The sequence below is a fragment of the Scyliorhinus canicula genome, chromosome 8 (genome assembly GCF_902713615.1).
Source record: "Scyliorhinus canicula chromosome 8, sScyCan1.1, whole genome shotgun sequence".
Lineage (NCBI taxonomy): Eukaryota > Metazoa > Chordata > Chondrichthyes > Carcharhiniformes > Scyliorhinidae > Scyliorhinus > Scyliorhinus canicula.
In genome coordinates this window covers 252,885-271,156 of record NC_052153.1, presented here as the reverse complement: position 1 = coordinate 271,156, position 18,272 = coordinate 252,885, and the positions used below count along the sequence as shown (strand labels likewise).

Sequence of the window (18,272 nt, the reverse complement as noted above, 5' to 3'; positions counted from 1 at the left end):
CGTGACATTGATCCTGATGGGCCACCTGATGATGTCGTTAACTAAATGCTTCTGCAGATTGCTGATGCTTTTGTTGCTGGTGTGGGGAGTGCTGCGTGTAACTGACACGTCACCGCAGGTTAAACATGCTGGAAGTCAAGAATGTTCAACTGCATCTTGAGCGCCAATGGAATATGTGGACGGCAGGATTTGGTTCCGGTGGGATTGGGCAGTGTGGGAGGGGCCTACACAGCTGCGTCTCCTGGACGGAGAATGGCTCTGATACGTGGAGAAGTCACACATTGATGGACAGATCATTTCTGCAACACAGTTCTGGACATGATAACACATTCTCAGCTTTAGGATTCTGTTGAGGAACCTGCGAGGGGCGATACCGTATGTTTGGTTTGTGAAAATGAGCTGATATAGCTTTGTATTGGTACCAATATGGAGCAGTGATGTTTCCTTGTTGTTTAATGGTTGGTGTGAGATGTGGAATGTTGCATAGCTGATTTTCAAATCTTTGTTACTTTTGACTGTTTAATAAACAAAATATTCTCAAATGGGTTCTCATGAGTACAGGTGCCGTGTCTCAGATGATGATTATTGCATCACATTTCAATCAAACTTTGAAGCCTGAACTCGAGGAGCATCAGCACCAGAGGCAGCAGCCAATAATCTAACACTCAGAGCTGGGCTTCAGTACTGACGATATCCTCACAACACTCGGGTAGTGTGTGGATCGGGCAGGGCACCTCAGCACCGTCTCTCCGGCAGGGGTCTGGCCACTCCTGCTCTGGCCGGGGGTGAGTGTGCAAAGCAATGTTCTCCAGCACAACTGGCTCACTGGATGGCACTCTGAGAGAAGGCGAGATGTGTAAGGGTGGGGGAGGTGGGACACATGGTCCCGTCTTGAGGAGGTGGCCAGGAGAGATGGAGGACAATGCCAGGGATGACCCACAGGAGGAGCCAGAGGATAGGTGGCAGTGAGGGTCCGCATGCCCAGAGGTCCAGGGCGGCCCTCATCCTCTCCCAATTCTCATAGGATGAGGCTTTGCCCATCAGCTCACCGCCGCACCCCCATTCCCCTCTCTTTCCCCCCCCCCCCACCCTCCCAGGGTCTGTGTAATAACTCGCCAGGGTGATGGGCCTATGTTGGCACTGTCAGCGGATAGGAGAGTGATGATCACTCACTGTGAGGAAAGCTCTGCTGCTCCTCAGTTTCTGCCAAAATCTGACTCCTGTCTCTCTGCTATCAGAGCATCACAACCCAAACCCTGTCCACGGTCTTCATTGGGGGTGTTTGATCCTCGAGCACTGTGCCTGTGGAGCAGAGGGTAACGGGGAGGGGGTGCAGGCAGGCCCACTGTGAAGATTGTCAACATTTTCCATTTCCCCGAGATACTGATAGTGCCCCCTCACTGCACAACCCCCACCCCTCCAGTGCCCACTCAGTGCTCCTCTATCTTCTTGATCTTACATGGTCTGCTGCTATGTCTAGGTATGTAGATGTGTCCCCAGGGTGCACATCAGAGGTGGGGCAGCCTTTGGCCTTTGATGCCCTTGGGGGATGTCCTCTGGAGGGCCTGAACCAAAGGATCTCGGCCAACTTACCGGTGCCACACAAGTCGCTGTGCCACCCTGTTCTGCCCGTTGCCCTTGCGATGTGCCGGTGTCAGGAGGGGGCATTTGGAGAAACTGGAGACCGTCACCATTTCCTTGATGGCAGGCCCAGGGTTGGCCTCCAGTGCTTCCTCCTCCCTCACAGTCGTCCAGGAGATGCAGGGCAGCTGGAATGAGCTCCAGAGGCCTGTCAGTTATCAGGCTCTGCCAGTCCTGGCAGCCCCCCATTGTCCACACCATGGTGTTGACGCCGTCAGCAATGTTCCTCGGTGACTGGGCCACGCTCTGTAGAGCTTCGGCAACGTCCACCTGCGTCTGGGACACGTCCTTCAGTGGCTGAGACATTATGTTGAGGCCCTCAGCCACTGCGGTCACCACGGGAGCAGCGTTGCCTTCGGTACCACGCATTGTCCACGCCACCTCCTGCGCTCGTAGGCTTTGGGATCCTCCTATTGGCTATGCAGTCAGAAAGTCGCTGACATCCCCTCTTGAATCTCATGGCCATTTCCAAGCATCTGCATCACCTCTGGGAGAAGCTTGTCCAGAGGCTCCGGGTCTGACTGGGACCCAGCTGGGTCCTGGGATCCAGCAGATCTCCGACTGCTGTCTCGCCCGGGGGTTCCTACCTCCACCTAATGTGTATCAGTAGCTGTCCAGTGCTCACCAGATGGTGCCCCAGAAGCCTTTTCACTAATGTCACGCACCGAGGTGTGTGTCTCTGTGGTGGTGGAAGGGGAGGGTGAGAGTTGTGATGCCTGGTGATGAATATTGGTTGTCTCTGAGCTCTCCTCCAAGATGGTCTCATGATGGTAGGGGGGGAATGGGGGAGGGGGAGGGGAGAATGGGGGAGGGGAGAATGACTCCGGCTGGCCCGGTCCCATCAGATGGAGATCCTGCGAGAGAATGGCCATGTGGTCAGTGAGAGGGAAGGATCATTTTGTCTGACATGAACAATTCACTTGAGACAGGTCATCTGGGTGAAGGGGCAGTGAACCCTCACCTCTGCGGCCTGGGTCAACTTCACTGTCGGTGATTGCTCTCTCACCGGGCAACCAGAATCACAGAATAACTCAGCGCAGAAGAGGCCCTTTGGCCCATCGAGTCTGCACTGACGCATGAAAAACACCTGACCTGTCTACCGAATCCCATTTGCCAGCACTGGGCCCATAGCCTTGAATGTTATGATGTGCCAAGTGCTCATCCAGGTACTTTTTAAAGGATGTGAGGCAACCCGCCTCTACCACCCTCCCAGGCCGTGTATTCCAGACCAGCACCACCCTCTGGGTAAAAAGGTTTGCCTCAAACCCCCCCTAAACCTCCTGCCCCACACCTTGAACTTGTATCCCCCTCGTGACTGACCTTTCAACTAAGAGGAACAGCTGCTCCCTATCCACCCTGCCCATGACCCTCATAATCTTCGACACCTCGATCAGGTCACCCCTCAGTCTTCTCTGCTCCAGCGAAAACAAACCAAGCCTCTCTTCATAACTGAAATGTTCCATCCCAGGCAACATCCTGGTGAATCTCCTCTGCAACCCCTCCAGCGCAATCACATCCTTCCTATAATGTGGTGACCAGAATTACACACAGCATTCCAGCTGTGGCCTCACCAAAGTTCTAAACAACTCCAACATGACCTCTCTGCTTTTCTAATCTATGCCTCGATGGACAAAGCCATGATGTGGAGATGCTGGCATTGGACTGGGGTGAGCACAGTAAGACGTCTTACAACACCACGTTAAAGTCCAACAAGTTTGTTTCAAATCACTAGCTTTCGGAGCACTGCTCCTTCCTCAGGTGAAGGTTCTCCAACTTCTTGTTGTAAGACGTCTTACTGTACTCGATTGATAAAGGCGTGTCCCATATGCCGTTTTCCCCACCCTATTAACCTGCCCTTCTGCCTTCAGACATCTATTTACAAACACACCAAGGTCTCTTTGTTCCTCAGAACTTCCCAGTGTGATGCCATTCAGTGAATATTTCCTTGTCAAATCCTTCCAAAGTCTATCACCTCACACTTTTCAGGGTTAAATTCCATCTGCTACTTTTCTGCCTATTTGACCATCCCATCTACATCTTCCTGTAGCCCAAGACTCTCAACCTCACTGTTAACCACCCGGCCAATCTTTGTTTCATCCACAAACTTACTGATCCTACCCCCCACATAGTCATCTAAGTCATTTATATAAATGACGAACAATAAGGATAACATTGCTGGAGTAACATCCTGGGACTCCCTAACAGCACAGTGGGTGTACCTACAACTCAGGGACTGTGCGGTTCAAGAAGGCAACTCACCACCACCTTCTGACGGGCAACTAGGGATGGGCAATAAATGCTGGCCTAACCAGCGAGGCCCACATCCCATAAATTATTATTTTTTTAAAATAGGGGACCCAGCACAGATCCCTGTGGTACCCCACTGGTCACTGGCTTCCAGTCACTAAAGCAGCCGTCTGTCATCACCCTCTGTTTCCTACAGCTCAGCCAGCTTTGAATCCACCTTATCAAGTTGCCCTGTATCCCATGTACATTTGCCTCTTCCATAATCTTCCATGTGGGACCTTGTCAAAGATTTTGCTGAAATCCAATCCCGTGATCTCCAAGGCCTGTTCCTCATAGGGGGAGTGTGGAATCTGATCTCTGATACTCAGCACCCAGTCTTGGCCCTTTCCCACTTATTATGGGCTATCTTCTCCTTTGGGGACAAAGAGAGTGTTTTGTGAGCACTGCGCTTGATGACTCGGGGTGGGGGGGGGAAGGTCGAAAGCAGGTGGCATGTGTGGGCACCGGAACTGGACATGAAGCGGTTTGCTGGTGGGTGCTGAGGAATTAGCGCGGAGATCAGATGTGGGGAGGGTGTGAGGTGCCAGCCAATGATTTGTTTAGGGGGTTAGGAATTTAAGGGGTAGCAGGCAGAACTGATGCCAGGAGAGAAATAGTAACTTACCCTTGCAGCTCGATGGACAGCGTTGGTCGTCTTCCGATATTGGACGCTGGTTGACCTGGTCAAGCTGCCCACAGTGACCACCACTGCCAGTGCTCCCCAGGTGGCATTGGTTGGTAAGCGGCCTCCTAACTCGTCCAACACCTTCCCGGGTGTGAGCGAAGACAAGAAAGAAACAAATATACATTCTGGCTCAAAGCCTATTGTAAATTAAGATGTTAGTAATTATTAAAAGATTACACTGTAGTGTAAGAAGTTTAGAAAGGATGAACTGTTTCTGGTAAAAACAAATACACTGATTCACCTCAGACACTGAACTTTTTGTGGGTGGTTTTGTATTGATACTGATCGGAGCATGAGCTGTGTACACATTTTGTCAGGCCGAATCTCCCGATTTCTGATTTTTAAAAATGGGTTCCATGGATACGGGGAACAGGTGGGGAGATGGATTTGAGACAAGGAAGAGATCAGCCACGATCTGATTGAATGGTGGAGCAGGCTCGAGGGGCTAGATTGACAACTTCTGCCCTTAATTCCTATGTTTTTATGATTGTTTATTTTCCTTTTGCAGGATTGAAATTCTTCCAGATAAGGCTTTGCAGATACTTGTGCCAAATGAATCTGATGTGGGAATCTACACATGCACTGCTACGAGTCCTGCTGGCTTCGATTCCTTGTCCTCCAAGGTTGCCATAACAGGTTTGTTACAATTATAATTAATCATATCTATCTCTCCAACAATGTAAATTTGTCTTTGTTTCCTTTTTTTAATAACTATTTTATTGGCTTTTTCAAAATGTTTCTTATACATAATATACATATTTAATTAACATTTAACAATCCTTTCATCGACCTGAAAACAATTAATTAATTAACTAACTATCCCCCTCCTTTTCGCTGCTGGTTGAGGTTAATTCCTTAAAGTGAGATATGAACAGACGCCATCTTTCATGAAACCATTCTTCATTCCCTCTTAAACTAAATTTAACCTTCTCTAGGCTCAGAAACCCCATTAAATCTCCCAGCCATATTGAGGCACAGGGTGAAGAAACTGATCTCCAACCCAATAGGACCTGCCCCCTTGCTCCCCCCGTCTGGAACTCCAGCAAGTCCGATACCCTGAATATGGCTCCCAGGGGAGTGGGTCCTAGATCCAACTGTAACATTGCCGACATGGTGCTAAAGAAGGTGTTCCAGAATTTCCTCAATTTCAGACACGACCAAAACCTGTGTCCATGATTGGCCGGCTCCCTCCCACACCTATCACAAATGTACTCAACCCCTTCGAACAGGCGACTCCTCATTCTCCACCTCATCAAATGTGTTCTGTGAACTATCTTCAATTGTATTAGTGTCAACCTCACGTACGAGGTTGATGCATTTATCTTCCATAAAATTTTGTATCATAACCCTTCTTCCAGCATCTCCCCCAATTCCTCCTCCCATTTGGCCTTAACCCTATCCAGAGATTCTGATTCTGCTTCCATCATTTTTCTATAAATAGTAGAGATAATTCTCCCTTCTATCCATAAAACCGTCAACACCTCCTCCAGCAAAGAAGAACGAGTAACATTGGGAACGTAAGGAAGGTCTCCTTTACAAAAGCCCGTATCTATGTATATAAAGGCCTCCCTTCTCGGAAGCTCATATTTCTCCCTCAATTCTTCAAATGTTGCAAAATGATCTTCAAGAAACAAGTCTTTCAACAAGATCACACCTTTATCCTGCCAATCTTCAAACCCAGTGTCTATTCTTGCAAGTTCAAATTGATGATTATCTCAGACTGGCATTCGTTCCGACCCTGCCCCTAACCTAAAACATTTGCAAAACTGCTTCCACATCTTCAGTGTTGACACTACAACTGGGCTCTGAGTATTTCCCAGGTGTCAGTGGGAGTGGCACAGTAGCCAGCCCCCACAGCCCTGCCCCTTTACTTACCCCCTTCCTCCATCCGCTCCCACACCGTATCCGGTTTTCTACCCCAGCACCGAACCTTCTCTGCATTCGCCAGCCAGTAACAGTGCCGAAGATTCGGCAGGAGTAGTCCGTCCAATTGAGTGAAGGAATGATTTAAGATTCCTCGGAACCCCACCTGCCCATATAAACAAAGAGATTAATCTTTCTACCCCGATTAAAAAAAGACCGGGAGACATTGAAATAAAAATAATAACCGTGGTAAAACGTTCATTGTTACCACTTGCTCTCAGCCGACAACGCGATAGGGGCGATTATCCCATCTTCCTTACCTCTCACTGTCAGGCTTGTAAAACGGAATTTGCGGATCTGAGCCAAGTCTCGAGCTAACTGTGCTCCCAAGTATCTGAAGTGGTTCGTTACTGATCAAAATGTCACCTTTCCTATGTTCTGTCCCTCTGGTTAGCACTGTTGCTTCACAGCGCCAGAGGTTTGATTCCCGCCTTGGGTCACTCTGTCTCTGCAGAGTCTGCATGTTCTCCCCGTGTCTGCGTGGGTTTCCCCCGGGTGCTCTGGTTTCCTACCACAAGTCCCGAAAGACATGCTGTTAGGTGAATTGGACATTCTGAATTCTCCCTCTGTGTACCCGAACAGGCAGCGGAATGTGGCGACTAGGGGCTTTTCACAGTAACTTCATTGCAGTGTTAATGTAAGCCCACTTGTGACAATAAAGATTATTATTATTTCCCTTGGTGTTGAGGTTGAAAAGCACTCACTTTTCCCAGTGAGTAGCCCCATAATGTTTCCAATCATAGGTATCAGGTCAGATATATATAAAAGTAAATTGTATCGTATGATATCTCGTGCTCCGCCCCCGCTCCCTCATTATTCGAGCTGAGCAGCGCAGTGGCCAAGGTCTCGATCGCTAAACTAAATGGTAGAGGGGACATGGGGCAGCCCTGTCTCATTCTCATTCCCCTCTGTAACTGAAAGTATTCCAAGCTCATGTTGTTCATTCATACACTCTCCCTTGGATCTGTGTGCAATAATTTGACCCAAGCTGCGAATTTAGGCTCAATTCCAAACTGTTCCAACACTGCAAACAAATACTTTAATTCGAGTAAATCGAACACCCTCTCTGCATCTAATGCTAGTATCGCCTTCTGCTCCTTCCCCTCTGCTGGAGTCAAAACCATGTTTGAAAGGCACCATATATTCAAAGCTAACCGTCTCCCATTTATGAATCCCATCTGGACTTCCCCTACTTTCCGGTAATTCTCTAATCTGAGAGCCTATACCTTTGTCAATATCTTAACGTCCACATTTAGTAATGATATTGGGCGAGGGCCCAGCACGAGGCCACATGGAAGACAATCCTCAAAAGCAGGGTGGGAAGAGGAGAGAAGAAGGTGAGGGAGGGGGGACAAGTGACAGGGAGAGGGAAGGGGGAAGGAGGGCACTGTCCACAGATAAACACTGAACAACATCCCACAGTGAAGTAAAGGGCCTAGGAAAAGATCCTGAAACGGCGAAAGAAGGGTGGGGTGTGGGGGGGGTGATATAGAAAAAGAACAACTTGTAAACTGTAACTGTCTCATCTACCTTTCACGAACGTACAGTGTAAAAATGTAAAACTTCAATAATAATATACATTTTTAAATTAAAACAGTCGATACGACCAACACTCCAACGGATCGTTATCTTTTTTCAACAATAGTGAAATTGAAGCTTGCTTCATCGTCTCTGGGATACCCCCCTTTTCACTGCATCTTCAAACATTATTACCAGTAATGGCGCCAGTTTATCCATAAATTTCTTATAAAATTCCACCAGGAAACCATCCGATCCAGCTGCCTCACCCATCTGCATCATGCCCGATGCAATATGGGTTTCCTCTGCACCTATGGGCCCTCCAGTCTGGCCCTATCTTCTTCATCGAGAATAGGAAATTCCTTGAAAGAATTTTGCACATTCCACCCATTCCCTGGGGACTCTGATCTATACAAATTTCTATAAAATTTCTTGAACACCTTATTACCTGACACCAATCTTCCTGTTTCAACCCAGACCTGTATAATCTCCTTCGAGACCACCTGACACCCAAGTTGCCTTGCCAACATCTGACTAGCTTTGTCCCCATATTCATACTCTGCCCCTCGAGCCCATCTTAACTGGCGTACCGCTTTCCTAGTCAATAACAAATTAAACTTCATTTGAAGCTCCTTCCTGCTGATCAATAACTCCGCAGTTATTCCGTGGAGTCCCCATCCCATCCACCTACCAAATTTTGTCCATTAGTCATTGTTGCTGTTCCCTTACCTCCTTGTGCATCTAAGCCTTGTATCAGATCGTCTCTTTCTCCCACCCCCTTCCCCCATTGCTCTACTGCCTTTAGAGCTTCCTAAACCATTGAGGGAGAAATCTCTCCATTATTATTGTGCATCATATATTCATCAATAATCCGCATCTCTTTTCGCAAATGCTTGAATCTGCTAACAATCCCAAATCATCCACCAAGCCGATCTTCAAATCGGCCCCTTCTGCCACTATATCCACCAAGTGCCGGCCATTATCCGAAATAGCGATGGTGGAATAATCTGCTTTCCTTGACCCTGCTAATAGCAGCCTCCCTAATGTGAATCCTTGAATATACATTGTGAACTGGAGAGAAGAAATTTAGTTTAGTTTAGATTTGGTTTGCTGAAATAACTGATTGTTTTACCTGTTTATGCATTGACAATTTATCGCTTTCTAACTGGGCATAAAAACTCATTAGCAATGATTTCAGTTGTTGGGTCAATTGAGCCCGAAGCTGCACAGTGGTTAGCACCATAACTCCCAGCACTAGGTGTGGTAGTCACCACTGTTTGTATAATATGTGTATTAGAGGTAATACGGTAAGGCTCCTGTACAACAGGTACGGGGGTAGATCCCTGCCTGCTGGCTCCGGCCAGTAGGCGGATTATAAATGTGCGTGCTCACCGAGCTGCTGCCATTTCTGGTAGCAGCTACAGGAGGCTCCACATCTCTGCGTAACAAAGCCTCGATTACTCTCTACTCTCATCTCGTCATAATTGATAGTGCATCAATTTATTAAGCAGAGATATTACAGCGATGGAACTACGCATCAAGCCAGATCGCCTACAGCTGCACCCTCAAGCAGACAACGCCGCGTCGGCGTTCGACCACTGGCTAACTTGCTTTGAAAGCTACCTCAGGTCAGCGACTGAACAGCCCTCGGACGCACAGAAGCTTCAGATCCTGTACTCACGGCTAAGCTCTGAGATTTTTCCCCTTATCCGGGATGCGGCCACTTACCCTGAAACTATGGAGCTTCTGAAGGGACACTATAACCGGCTGGTCAACAAACTCTACGCCAGGCACCTCCTATCCATGAAGAAGCAACTCCCCGGTGAGTCATTAGATGATTTCTGGCGTGCCCTGCACATCCTGGCGAGGAACTGCGATTGCCAGGCAGTTTCGGCTGCTGAACATACAGAACTCTTAATCAGAGACGCTTTTGTTACGGGCATGGGGTCGGCGTACATCCGCCAGTGCCTATTAGGGGGTACGCTTGACCTCGTGGCGACCAGGCAACTCATTAACTCGCTAACGGTAGCCTCCCTTAACATAGTCATATGCCCCCGACCGCACAGCGCCCTCATGGACATTGTGGGCCCCACCAGCGGCCGCCCTCAGCCAACCCTAAGCCTGCGCCACGCGGAAGCCAGACAACCCCGGGGGGCCCCAAGTGTTATTTCTGTGGGCAGACAAAGTAGCCCCGACAACGCTGCCCGGCGCAGAGTGCAACCTGCAAGGCCTGCGGAAAGAAGGGACATTTCACTGCCGTGTGCCAGGCCTGGTCGATCGCTGCTGTACATAGGCCCAGTGTTCCTGAACACCCCACGTGTGGCCCGCGGGCGCCGCCATCTTCCTCCCAGCAGACCACGTGCAGCCCATGGGCGCCGCCATCTTTAACGACACCTGCCATATGGGCCCCGTGGGCGCCGCCATCATCGACGCCATTTTGGTCAGCGCCTCATGACCCCTGCTCGTCGGGGACTTCATCTGGCCGTTCATCGCCTGCCACCGCCGCTGACCAGCCCGGGACCTACCAACACCAGCCGCAACTCGCCTCCATCACGCTCGACCAGTCCCAGCTGCACAACCTCGCAACTGCAACAACGACGGTGAAAGTCGATGGGCACAAGACATCCTGCCTTCCTGACTCCGGGAGCACGGAAAGCTTCATCCACCCCTCCACGGAAGTCCACCTCGGGGTTTCACTCCCAATGTGACTGGCAGCTCCAGGACCGGTCCTCCTCCGCAAACACGTGCGGCTCCACAAGGTGGACCCGTTGATCGAAAGGGTACAGCTGCTGCATGCAAACCCGCAGTACGCCTACGTGGCGAACCCCGACTGCCGCCAGGACACAGGTCTCCCTCAGGGACCTGGCACCAACTGGATCCCCACCCAACTCGGCAGCCCCCCCTCTGATTGCCCCGGCGCCACCCACCCTCCCCCCAGCGCACCTCACTACAGCCCCCGCCCAGGGTGATCCGTCCTCCCACTGGTTCCACCCGGGGATGAAGATGAGGACAACACGCTCCCAGAGTCACAGGCGACCAAGCCGGCACCTGCATCACCACCGGGACTGCGGCGCTCTCAGCGGAGGATCATGGCACCCGACCGGCTAAATTTGTGAATTTTTCAAACGACTGTAAACTTTAAATTCTCACATACTTGTAAATAGTTTTTTCAAACATGCCCACTGGACTCTTTTTTTTTAACAGGGGGTGAAAGTGGTAGTCACCACTGTTTGTATAATACGTGTATTAGAGGTAATACGGTAAGGCTCCTGTACCACAGGTACGGGGGTAGATCCCTGCTGGCTCCTCCCAGTAGGCGGAGTATAAATGTGCGTGCTCACCAAGCTGCAGCCATTTCGGCAGCAGCTGCAGGAGGCAACACATCTCTGCTTAATAAAGCCTTGATTACTCTCTACTCTCATCTCGTCGTAATTGATAGTGCATCACAAGGGACCTGGGTTAAATTCCGACCTTGGGTAACTGTCTGTGTGGAATTTGCACATTCTTCCTGTGCCTGCGGGGTTTCTTCCGGGTGCTCCAGTTTCCTCCCACAGTCCAAAGGTGTGCAAGTTAGGTAGTTTGGCCATGCTAAATTGTCCCTTAGTGTCCAGGGATATACAGGTTGGGTGGGGTTATGGGGATAGAGAGAGGGAGTGGGTCTAGGTAGGTTTTTCGTTCATAGGGATGATGCAGATTTGACAGACCAAATGGACTCCTTCTGCACTGTAAAGATTCAGTGATTCTTATGGAATCCTAGAAACTACAATTATTAATGTAAGTGGTGATACCTGCACTAAATTCCATGTTTTTGTTTGGAAATTATGGTTCATTATTTTGAAGTTTCCTCAATATTTAATGATTACATAACAAGCCATCTGTTTTGTTTTCTGTAGGGAAGCCAGTAATTCGAGTGTCCAAACATGACTTGGTAAACTTTAATTCAACATCGGTCAGGGTGGATGTGGGAAGTGTTGTGAAAGCGAGGTTGACAGCCAATATCACCATCCTGTGCCACGTCACTGGTAAGACCGTCGTTCATTAATGCACATTGTTTCAAACAACAATTGAACAAATCATTATCTACAATTGTTTTACGCATTTTATTGTTTTGAGGGGCAGAGATTTCGCATGAATTGTACTTTACTCAAAATTATCCCAAGAAATCCATTCGTAGCCCTTCAGCTAAAGTGATCCTGCCTCGCTGCGGAGTAAGGTATTCCTTTGGAAAGTGGTTAAATTGTATTATTCAACAACATTCTGAGATTTCTCCATGAGGAAATAGTTGCAGTTCTGTGTTTCACATCAGGATACCACTTGTATTCTTGTAGAAAAGTGTAAAGATACAGACTGATTCTCAAACCAGGTCCAGTGCAGAAGCTTTGAAGTTGAAGTTGTTTTTTGCTGAAGTTGTTAGAAAAACCTATTCTCAGCTGTGGCACCAAGAAAGGATCCTGAAAGCTGCCTTTGAGCAGGTTTAGTCAGGGAACTGTTTTACTTCCTGTCCTTCAGTAAGGGAACCCTGGCCAGGGTGTTGACTGTGCGAGTGCCGATATACATGCAAACAAGGAGGAAGAACTGGCGGAGGATCTGTGGTGAGGAGAGGATTGGCTCGAGGAATGTCTTTCACCAGAGTCGACAGATCATGCTGCCTCCATGGTGATGTGTTATCTGTGCTGGTCTAACATGCACTGCAACTGGATGCAGTAAAATGAAAAACAGGCTTCCGACAGGAGATGGTCCAACACTGTTTTATTAAACCTGTTGATTGCTGTACATAATCTGCTGTGGGTTGACACTCTATTAACCTAACTGATAACCCCCTACTGGCTTGACTAGACTAGGTCTCTACCACATGGTGATGATGTTCATTGGCGTGTGCACTGTGACTATCTCGCTAGCCATGTCCTGTGAGAGAGGGAGAGCCTTAATGCCCTGTGGGCTTTATAGTGGTGGTGTCCTGTCTGGCGATGCATCATGAACGTCTACCAATCTGCTCCATTCCACTCACTGAATCCAATGTGGGTGCAGTGACCACAGCCCTCCCAGCTCTTGGTGACTATTTGAAGAGAATGATGAACAGTGGCTTCTGAGAGGCCTGGAAACAGCTTTTAAAATGAGGATAGAGAGACAAGACAAGACATCTCTGTCTGAATCCAGCAGCCAAATGTGAAAACTAAAGCAAAAAACTCAGAGCCACAGCCCAGCTCCACCCACACAATGACATCACTGAAGCCATGTGATAAGACAAAAACATTTCTTAAAGGGACATCTCATGGCAACAAGCAGACTTGACACTGTCAGTTAAACCCGGAAAATGCTGAGAAATTGCAGACTTGCCTCTCAGAAGCCACTGTTCATCATTCTCTTCAAATAGTTACCAAGAGCTGGGAGGGATGTGGTCACTGCACCCACATTGGATTCAATGAGTTATCTGGAGCAGATTGGTAGATGTTCATGATGCCATCATCCACTTTGTGATATATCAAATCCTTTTTGGATACCACTCGAGAGGGTGGGGCTTTACTCTGTGAAACATTCCCACTTTCAGCTTCTCCAAGAATTCCCTCAGCACAATTGATTTTTAATTTGTTCATGGGATGTGGGCCTCATTGGCCAGGCCAGTATTTATTGCCCAAACCTAATTACCCTTGAAAAGGTGGTGGTGAGTGGCCTTTTTGAACCTCTGCAGTCCCTGAGGTGTAGGTACACCCAAAGTGCTGTTAGGGAGGGAGTTCCAGTGACAGTGAAGGAATGGTGTATGGCAAGTCAGACTTGGAGGACAACTTCCAGGTGATTGTGTTCCCATGTATATGCTGCCCTTGTCCTTCTCAATGGTCGAAGTGGTGGATTTGTAAAATGCTTTTCTAAGGGCAACCAAGATGGAAGAGCAACTATACATGACCCTGGTGAGACTACATTTGGAGTATTGTGAGCAGTTCTGGTCACCTCACTATAGGAAGGATGTGGAAGCATTGTAAAGGGTGCAAAGGAGATTTACCAGGATGCTGCCTGGTTTGCAGGATAGGTCTTGTGAGGAAAGGTTGAGGGAGCTAGGGCTTTTCTCTTTGGAGCGGAGGAGGATGAGAGGCGACTTAATAGAGGTTTATAAGATGGATAGATAGAGTGGACGTTCAGAGAATATTTCCTCGGGTGGATGTAGCTGTTACAAGGGGACATAACTAAGGTTCAAGGTGGGAGATATAGGAGGGATGTCCGAGGTAGGTTCTTTACTCCGAGAATGGTTAGGATGTGGAATGGACTGCCTGCTGTGATAGTGGAGTCAGACACTTTAGGAACTTTCAAGCGGTTATTGGATAGGCACAAGGAGCACACCAGAATGACGGAGTGGGATATCTTGATCTTGGTTTCTGACAATGCTCGGCACAACATTGAGGGCCGAAGGGAGTGTTCTGTGCGGTACTGTTCTATGTAATTCTCTAAAAGCTATTAGCTGCAGCTTGGGATCTGATGTTTTGGGAGGAAACCTAACATTGTGGTTTGATTTGGTGCATCTGTTGCCTCTGGGATGATGCTGTAACATACCCAGTACTAGATTTAGCATGAGTAACCCATCTGTGTTAGGAAAACAAAGGTGTTTTAAGGGATTTATGTCAACATTAGAAATAAGGTACAGTTTTAATTGGGTTTAATTTAATGTTCCTGTGGCTGGAAGGGTAGAAACTATGGTTAGATTCATGCTGGACAAAGGTGTTTGTATGTGTGGGGGTTGTTTAAATTCCAACTGAGTTTCGATGGTGCTTCGAGAGGGCTACAGTGTGAATAATAAATAAACCAGTAATGGTTGCTTAGAAACTGGGGCCTGATAAAGTAGAGAAGCTTTTAAGTTGTAATTTAGCTGATTTGTTTGCAGTTGTGGACAGGCCATCGGGGAGGGAACATCTTTCAATTCTGCCAGAGGAAAGATTGGACAAGGGAGGAACTGCAAAGAGGCAGTCTTCCTAAAGTACAAGTTACAGTCCAGATAACCAGGGAATTGGGACAGAAAGAATGTTTAAGATTACTGGCATTAAGTGAATCAAGACCAAGGTATTGTTCAGAAGAATTCAAGAAAGAGTAAACAAAGTGTTCTGAATTAAAGAAACAATTGCAGTAACCAGATTTAAAGTGGGACAGGTGCTTTCAAAAGTAAATCAAACATCTGATACCAGTTTAATACCATCTGGGAATCGAGAGTTAAAGCAATTGTGAGCAGTCAAGACAAATAATCCCAAAGGGATTGGTGTAAAATCCTGGACTGGATTTGATGTTAAAAGTTGAGCAGAAGCTTTGTTTAAAAGTGTAATTGTGAAAACCAGTTCTGGATTTCAGAATGCAAGCAGCAAGGGAAAGCACCCTTAAAGATTTTAAAGCATATTTTTGGGAGTAGGGTTTGAAACTGTTACATGAAAATCTTCTGGGGGGATTGTGAGGCGGCATCTCCACACACATTCACTTGTGATACAGGGTGGAGAGATATTTGTCCATAGACATCCTGTGTGATTAAAAGGGACACTGTGTTAATTAATTTGTAATCCGTATTAATTCTAAAACCAGTGTATAATTGTTAAACTAAGAGGGGAGTAAAGGTATATTGTATCATAATTCAATTTTTCCATGTTTAATAAATGTTTTTTTCTCTTGTTGTTAAAACTAATTAGTGATCCTGTGACTCTGTTGCTCCATTGGATCCGTGGAGGTTTGAGAGACCAAGGAGCAGGGAATATTCATTCTACTCCCATGTATATAAGGCATACTCCAGGATAGATTTCGTCGTGCTAGATAAAACACTGCTAGCAGGGGTTGAGAACACCGAGTACTCAGCAATTGTGGTCTCAGATCATGCACCACACTGGATAGACCTACTGGCAGACACTGGAATGCCCCAGTGCCCACAGTGGAGACTAGATACAGGGTTGTTAGTGGATGAGGAGACCTGTGAGTGAGTGAGAGAGGCCATTCGGGGGTATATAAAGATCAATGACACAGGAGCGACTGCAACTGGGGTGGTCTGGGAGGCACTGAAAGCGGTCATTAGAGGGGAATGTATTTCGATTCGAGCCCACAGTGATAAAACTGAGCGGTCGGAGCTGGACAGGTTGGTAGGAGAAATCTTACAGGTGGACAGGAGATACTCAGAGTCTCCGAATGAGGAGCTCCTGAAGGAGCGTCAGAGACTTCAAATGGAGTTTGGGCTCCTTTCCACAGGAAAGGCAGAGGGTCAGCTGAGGAGGGTAAAAGGGGCAATATATGAACATGGGGAGAAAGGTAGCAGGATGCTGACACAGCAGCGGAGGAAGCAGGAGGCGGCGAGAGAAATGGGGAAAATAAAGGATTTGAGGGGGAAGACGTTGACGGACCCGGGGTCGGAGAATGAAGTATTCTGGGAATTTTAGAGCCGGCTATACGAGTCGGAACCCCCGGATGGTGAGGAGGGCATGAATCAATTCCTGGGAAGGCTAGAGTTCCCGAAGGTAAATGAGGAGCTGGTGGAGGCCCTGGGGGCCCCGATTGGGCTTGGGGAGGTGATAGATGGACTGGGGGCGATGAAATCGGGTAAAGCCCCGGGACCTGATGGGTTCCCAGTGGACTGTTATATGAAGTTCACTGAGTTACAGGGGCCGCTCCTGGTTAAGGCTTTCAACAAGGAGCTGTGACCCCCCTGCCCCGGACTGAGCGTGACCCCCCTGCCCCGGACTGAGAGTGACCCCCCCCGCCCCGGACTGAGAGTGACCCCCCCCCTGCCCCGGACTGAGAGTGACCCCCCCCCTGCCCCGGACTGAGAGTGACCCCCCCCCCTGCCCCGGACTGAGAGTGACCCCCCCCCTGCCCCGGACTGAGAGTGACCCCCCCCGCCCCGGACTGAGAGTGACCCCCCCTGCCCCGGACTGAGAGTGACCCCCCCCTGCCCCGGACTGAGAGTGACCCCCCCCTGCCCCGGACTGAGAGTGACCCCCCCCCCTGCCCTGGACTGAGAGAGACCCCCCCCTGCCCTGGACTGAGAGAGACCCCCCCCTGCCCTGGACTGAGAGAGACCCCCCCCGCGCCCTGGACTGAGAGAGACCCCCCCCCTGCCCTGGACTGAGAGAGACCCCCCCCCCTGCCCTGGACTGAGAGAGACCCCCCCCTGCCCTGGACTGAGAGAGACCCCCCCCTGCCCTGGACTGAGAGAGACCCCCCCGCGCCCTGGACTGAGTGACCCCCCCAACAGCCTGAGAGTGACCCCCCCTGCCCTGGACTGAGTGACCCCCCCCTGCCCTGGACTGAGAGAGACCCCCCCGCGCCTTGGACTGAGAGAGCCCCCCCCCTGCCCTGGACTGAGAGTGACCCCCCCCGCGCCCCGGACTGAGAGAGACCCCCCCCTGCCCTGGACTGAGAGAGACCCCCCCCTGCCCTGGACTGAGAGAGACCCCCCCCCCTGCCCTGGACTGAGAGAGACCCCCCCCTGCCCTGGACTGAGAGAGACCCCCCCCTGCCCTGGACTGAGAGAGACCCCCCCCCTGCCCTGGACTGAGAGAGACCCCCCCGCGCCCTGGACTGAGTGACCCCCCCAACAGCCTGAGAGTGACCCCCCCTGCCCTGGACTGAGTGACCCCCCCAACAGCCTGAGAGTGCCCCCCCCTGCCCTGGACTGAGTGACCCCCCCCTGCCCTGGACTGAGAGAGACCCCCCCGCGCCCTGGACTGAGAGAGACCCCCCCCCCCCTGCCCTGGACTGAGAGAGACCCCCCCCTGCCCTGGACTGAGAGAGACCCCCCCCTGCCCTGGACTGAGAGAGACCCCCCCGCGCCCTGGACTGAGAGAGACCCCCCCCCCCTGCCCTGGACTGAGAGAGCCCCCCCCCTGCCCTGGACTGAGAGAGACCCCCCCCCTGCCCTGGACTGAGAGAGACCCCCCCGCGCCCTGGACTGAGAGAGACCCCCCCATGCCCTGGACTGAGAGTGACCCCCCCCGCGCCCCGGACTGCGAGAGACCCCCCCCGCGCCCCGGACTGAGAGAGACCCCCCCCGGCGCCCTGGACTGAGAGAGACCCCCCCCCGCCCTGGACTGAGAGACCCCCCCCGCGCCCTGGTTGAGAGTGACTCCCCCACCCTGGCCTGAGAGTGACTGCCCCCACCCACCCTTGGGTGAGGTCTGAGTATCCGACCCAAGCCTTTGACACTGAATCTTTGGAAGATCCCAGATAGAGGAAATCAGTGCAATGCAAGTTTAAACTTTGTGGG

The 18,272-nt window shown here is 50.0% G+C and overlaps 1 protein-coding gene across 3 annotated transcripts in view; it reads left to right on the top strand.

The window, feature by feature from the left end:
* The window catches only part of LOC119970046 (ADAMTS-like protein 1), a 343,924-nt gene that overhangs the window by 290,543 nt on the left and 35,109 nt on the right, over positions 1-18,272 (top strand). For all 3 annotated transcript variants that reach the window (XM_038803988.1, XM_038803989.1, XM_038803990.1), the window contains 2 exons: positions 5,121-5,248; positions 11,947-12,075. In XM_038803988.1, the coding sequence (XP_038659916.1) occupies positions 5,121-5,248; positions 11,947-12,075 (257 nt within the window). The remainder of the gene's footprint in view (positions 1-5,120; positions 5,249-11,946; positions 12,076-18,272) is intronic.